Below are 4,847 nucleotides of genomic sequence, written 5' to 3'. Positions count from 1 at the left end.
TATAAATAAAGAAATAACAAGAAAGAAAATACAATAAAACAAAGAAAGAGAATAAAGAATGATAAAGTAAACAAATAATAATTTAATAAATTTGTTAATAAATGTAGAATTAAAATAATAAATGAATTAAAAAAATTACAAAATAAAAAGAAACTAAAGACATTTTGATTAAGAAATAAATGAACGTTAATAGAAAAATATTTGTAATACAACACAACAAACATATAACAGAATTAATTGTTAATAATAATCAATCTCCTCTGAATAATGAATAATATAAATATGTTATATTAACACTTAATTAACTTCTTTTTATTCTTTTCTTTAGTTGAAGAAATATTTAATTTAATAAAATAATACTAAATTTAAATACAAATAACTTGTTAATAATTAAATAGAAGATTTTATTTAATAAATTCATTAAAGAATGAATAAAGATTTAGAAAAAAAAAAGAGAAATAAAATTGTAAAGAAATAAGAATACAATTAATTTGGTGAACGAGAATAAATCCATTTTGTATTATTAATCATGATATAAGTCAAGTAATATTATTTTTGTTATCTGTGTATTATATTAAGATATATCTCATAATATTTTGTTCTAATTTTATTTTTGTTTTATCAAACTCTAATTATTTGAAGATTTAGATTATGTAATTTGATATTAATTAAACAAAATATCACCTCTATAATTATTAATTAATGATTTTAATATCATATTTTGTTTTAAAATAATTTATTATTAACAATTTATAGAATATTTTAATCTGTTTGTTATTAATATTTTTTAGTTGGTTCTTTTTATTTCTCATTCTTTTTATTTTGATTTAATTGTTAATGTCTTCTTTCTTATTTATTTTCTCATTACCATATTCTTTCAATTATATTTGTTTGTTTCTTGTATTAATTCATTTTGTTGATTCTTATTATATCATAACTCTTATATTTTTATCTTTTATTATATATGTTTTATATCTTGTCATTTTAATAATTATCAAGCAATTTTATTAATCTTCCAAGTGAAAATGAATCATAGTAATGTACTTGAACTCATCATCAATAATAATACTCATCATCAAATTAATATGTTTTATTATATACTGAATTGAAAAAAGTAAGTAAATAACATAAAACAAAGAATAACACAAGAGTTTTAGTAAGAGTAAAACTAAATAACAATTTGAGTAGTAAATCCATTGAATATTTAGTAATAAATTAAATAACTTATTGAAATAACTTGTTAAAGAAAAATAAACAAATAATAGTCGAGAATGAAGATTGATTAATAAAAGACGATGTAAAAGTTTATCATCATCATTTAGTTCTTCTTTATTTTTTAATAAATTTGAATGATTATTAAACATTTTTCTACAAAAAATATGAACATTTCAATGAATACAGACCTTTTAAAATATAGTACTAATAGAATTAAGTGTCCAGTACTTATTAATTGAAATTATTCATAAATTGTGATTGATTTAGTTCTGATATTAATTGATGTGATAGACACTACTTTCAGATGAAGACGTTTTGTACATCTTTTACAGAACAAACAAACTGTTAAGTTCAGCAAATTTCGTGATAATTTAAAAAAAAAAAATAAAAATTTTATTTTAAAAAAATGAAAAGAAAAAGAACAGAAAAAAAACATGGCAGAAATCGTAGGTGCATCAATCATTGCTGGAATTGGGTTTGGAGTATTTAAAGTCATTTGTGATGGAGTAGAAAAGATAACAACACCAAACGATCAAAGAGATAAAGAAAAAAGGGAAAATAAAAATGAAGAGGAAATTAATGAAATAGTACAACATTCAGAAAAAGAGAGAGAAAAACAAAATGAAGAAGAAGATAATCAAGAAAATGATAAAAATATTGAAGAAATAATCAAAAAACATTATGAAAAAGCACAAAAATATGTTGAAATGAATAATATTGAAGGAGCAGAAGAAGAATTTATTTTAATTAATGAAATTAACAAAAAAATAGGAGAAAAAGGAATATTTGCAGGAATTATTAAGAAAGAAATAGCAACAATTAGATTTATCAAAGAAGATTATCATACAAGCAAGAAATATCTTGAAGAAGTTATTGAGATAATGAAAGAAATTATGAAAGAAGAAAATAGTAAAGAAATTGAAATAATGTATATTGAAGTTATCAATCAAATGATTGAAACAAGAATAATGAAAGAGAAATATGAAGAAGGAAAAGAAAATAAAGAAGAAATGAAAAAAATTTATTCTGAAATTAAAGAAAATAAAGAAAGAATAGAGAAAATGAAAAAAGAAGAAAAATATAAAGAAATAATGAAAGAGAAAGAAGAAGAAAATATAATGGGAAGAATTCAATATTATATAATGAAAGAAGAATGGGAAAAAAGTGAAAAAGAAAGTAAAATATTAATTGAAAGATATAAAGAAGAAGGAAAGAAAGAAGAAGAGAAAAGAATAATTAAATGGTTAAATAATATATATGTAATTGAAAAGAATAAAGAAGGGATTAAAGAAAATTTTATAAGAAATCAAGAAATAATAGAAAATGAAAAAGAAGAAATAGAAATGATAAGTGAAAGAGCAATAATTGAACATGAAATTGGAGAATATGAAGATAGTAATAATAGTTGTTATGAATGTATTAATAAAATTGAAAGAAAGAAAGAAAAGAAAGAAGAAGAGAATCAAAGAAATAATATAGAAATAGAAAATCAAATGTATTATACTATAATAGAAAATATAAAAAGTAGTAATAAAGAAAAAGAAAGAAAAGAAGAAATAGAAGAGTGTATGAATCAAATTATTAAATTAACAAAAGAAATAAAAGAAACAATGTTAATTAGTAATCATTTTATTAAAACATTAAGTATTGAAGAAATAAATAGTATTGATCAAATATATCGAAATTTAATATGTAAAATATTAATAAGAAATGTTGGAAAAAGTGAATTACCAAATGAATATACTCTTCAAATGAATATTAAAACAATAAATGGAACAATTATTAAAGAAGGTGAAAAAATTAAAAATAAAGGAAAGAAACAAATAACAATGATAGTAACAAATATTGAAAATATGATTAAAAATGAAGTATATTTAATTGAGATTATAATTCAAAATGAAAATAAAGAAAACATCTTTAAACATCTTCAATTTTTTTATCTTAATTAAATAAAATCTTTCATTTTTATTATTATTTTTTTTAAATTATCAAAAGATATATTTTTATAGCTCAAGAATACCACGAAAATCAAATATAAATAAGTGTACACCAACAAACAGATTTAGAAGATATTATCAAGGATATAACTATAATCATTATCAACAAAATAATAGTCATAATCACTTTAATAATAATTATCATAATTATAAATACAACAGTACACTCTCAAATAATCACAATTATAATAAAAAGAAAAGTAATTATTATAACACAAATACCATAATTCAAGTAAAATGTTTAATCAATATTATTATGAGAATAAATAATGTAAAAGATTAGAAATAAAAGATATTACAAGAAAAGAAATGGAGGAAAACAAAAGAAAACAAGAAATAATACAAAAATGGATGAAGAGATTTGAAAAGATAAAAAAGTGAAAGAGAAATTATGTAAGAAGAACAAGAAGAAATAGCCATGGAGACTGAATAAAAGAAGAAACAATACAAGAACAAGAAAAAGATATAGAAGAAGAGAAGAAATAATAGAAAGATATAAGAAATGGAAAAATACAAAAGAAAGAAGAAGAAAACAAAAGATAAGATCAAACAACAAGAAGAAGAAATAACAAAGATGAAAAAAACAAAAAGAAATAGAAAGAAGAAAAAGCAAGGAATTAGAAGATAAATTAAGAAACAGAAAGAAGAAAATAATAAGATTGAAATAATAAAAGAAAATTCAATTATCAAACCATCAGAAGAAAAAGAAAACAACGTCAATGAAGAAAATATCAAAGATGTAAATTTTAACAAAGTGAAGAATAAGAAAACAATACCATTGACAAAAACAGAAACACCAAAGAAGTGGATCGAGTAGAATAATTATAGAAGAAAAGAAATAGATTTATCAAAGAAGAATCTAGGAAGAAACTAAAACAAATACAAGAATGAGTAATTCAAAACATGAAAGAATAATTACTAAGAATGAGATTAGAAGAACTGGAGAAGATAAATGGAGAGAATATCAATATAGAAGAAATAATGAAAAACAAATGAATAATCGGAACTAGATGAAAATAAGATAAAAAGTTATTAATATTATTGATTAATATAATAAATATTAAAATGAAAATTAGATATACAGAAATTAAAGAGATAATAGAAGAAAGAAGAATAAAGATAAATAAAGAAGAATATATAGAAATGAATAAAAGAACAAGATAAATAGATGAAAGAAACAAGAAAAAGATAATATCAATAACAATAAATATAATGAATAATTACACAAAACTGATATATATATATATATATATTATTAAAATATATTGTAAATAAGAATGTACAAATGGAAAAGAATGATTTAATAAATGAATATATCTGGAGAGGTGTTAAATTAAAATATCAAATAAATATAATGAATGTTGATAAAATAGAGAATAAAATAAAAGAGAATAAAATGAAATTAATATTCAATAAAAATAAAATGGGTAAATTCAAAAGAAGAATTAAAAATGATGAAGTGTTCATTGTATTGAATCAAGAAATAATTAATAAAATTGAATATTTCATAAAAGACAATACATTTATATTAGAAGATAAAATAAATAAGAATAATAAATGATATGACAATAGTCTGTGATAAGAAGATAATTCTAGCATTTACTAACAAATTTGAAATGTATAGATTTCTCCATT

At 19.5% G+C, this 4,847-nt stretch overlaps 2 protein-coding genes across 2 annotated transcripts in view, besides 23 other annotated features; one reads left to right on the top strand and one right to left on the bottom strand.

Annotated features, from left to right (window-relative positions):
- Positions 1 to 224, bottom strand: part of EDI_218550 (uncharacterized protein) — a gene marked incomplete at both ends in the record, with an annotated part of 736 nt that extends 512 nt beyond the window's left edge. The window contains one exon of the mRNA XM_001733309.1: positions 1 to 224. This exon is cut by the window's left edge and continues 176 nt beyond it. Within this exon, the coding sequence (XP_001733361.1) occupies positions 1 to 224 (224 nt within the window).
- Positions 2 to 184: a microsatellite.
- Positions 225 to 334: 110 nt separating the features above from the next.
- Positions 335 to 418: a sequence feature (AT_rich).
- Positions 419 to 687: 269 nt separating this feature from the next.
- Positions 688 to 767: a sequence feature (AT_rich).
- Positions 768 to 774: 7 nt separating this feature from the next.
- Positions 775 to 914: a microsatellite.
- Positions 816 to 987: a microsatellite.
- Positions 988 to 1,588: 601 nt separating this feature from the next.
- Positions 1,589 to 1,648: a microsatellite.
- Position 1,649: 1 nt separating this feature from the next.
- Positions 1,650 to 4,029, top strand: EDI_218540 (DNA double-strand break repair Rad50 ATPase, putative; the record flags this gene model as incomplete). Its single annotated transcript, XM_001736978.1, has 3 exons — positions 1,650 to 3,083; positions 3,211 to 3,412; positions 3,887 to 4,029. 3 exons carry the CDS (start codon positions 1,650 to 1,652, stop codon positions 4,027 to 4,029), a joined length of 1,779 nt encoding a protein of 592 aa, XP_001737030.1.
- Positions 1,750 to 1,880: a microsatellite.
- Positions 1,951 to 1,985: a sequence feature (AT_rich).
- Positions 2,173 to 2,329: a microsatellite.
- Positions 2,259 to 2,444: a microsatellite.
- Positions 2,363 to 2,559: a microsatellite.
- Positions 2,646 to 2,686: a microsatellite.
- Positions 2,965 to 3,127: a microsatellite.
- Positions 3,145 to 3,223: a sequence feature (AT_rich).
- Positions 3,299 to 3,433: a microsatellite.
- Positions 3,486 to 3,600: a microsatellite.
- Positions 3,644 to 3,821: a microsatellite.
- Positions 3,713 to 3,890: a microsatellite.
- Positions 4,030 to 4,259: 230 nt separating the features above from the next.
- Positions 4,260 to 4,441: a microsatellite.
- A 4-nt stretch (positions 4,442 to 4,445) lies between these two features.
- Positions 4,446 to 4,465: a microsatellite.
- Positions 4,466 to 4,540: 75 nt separating this feature from the next.
- Positions 4,541 to 4,568: a sequence feature (AT_rich).
- An 8-nt stretch (positions 4,569 to 4,576) lies between these two features.
- Positions 4,577 to 4,637: a microsatellite.
- A 56-nt stretch (positions 4,638 to 4,693) lies between these two features.
- Positions 4,694 to 4,771: a sequence feature (AT_rich).
- The last annotated feature ends 76 nt before the right edge of the window (positions 4,772 to 4,847 follow it).

The sequence above is a fragment of the Entamoeba dispar genome, genomic scaffold, assembly GCF_000209125.1.
Source record: "Entamoeba dispar SAW760 scf_1105229460215 genomic scaffold, whole genome shotgun sequence".
In the NCBI taxonomy this organism is placed as follows: domain Eukaryota; phylum Evosea; order Mastigamoebida; family Endamoebidae; genus Entamoeba; species Entamoeba dispar.
This window is presented reverse-complemented; position numbering and strand designations above follow the sequence as displayed.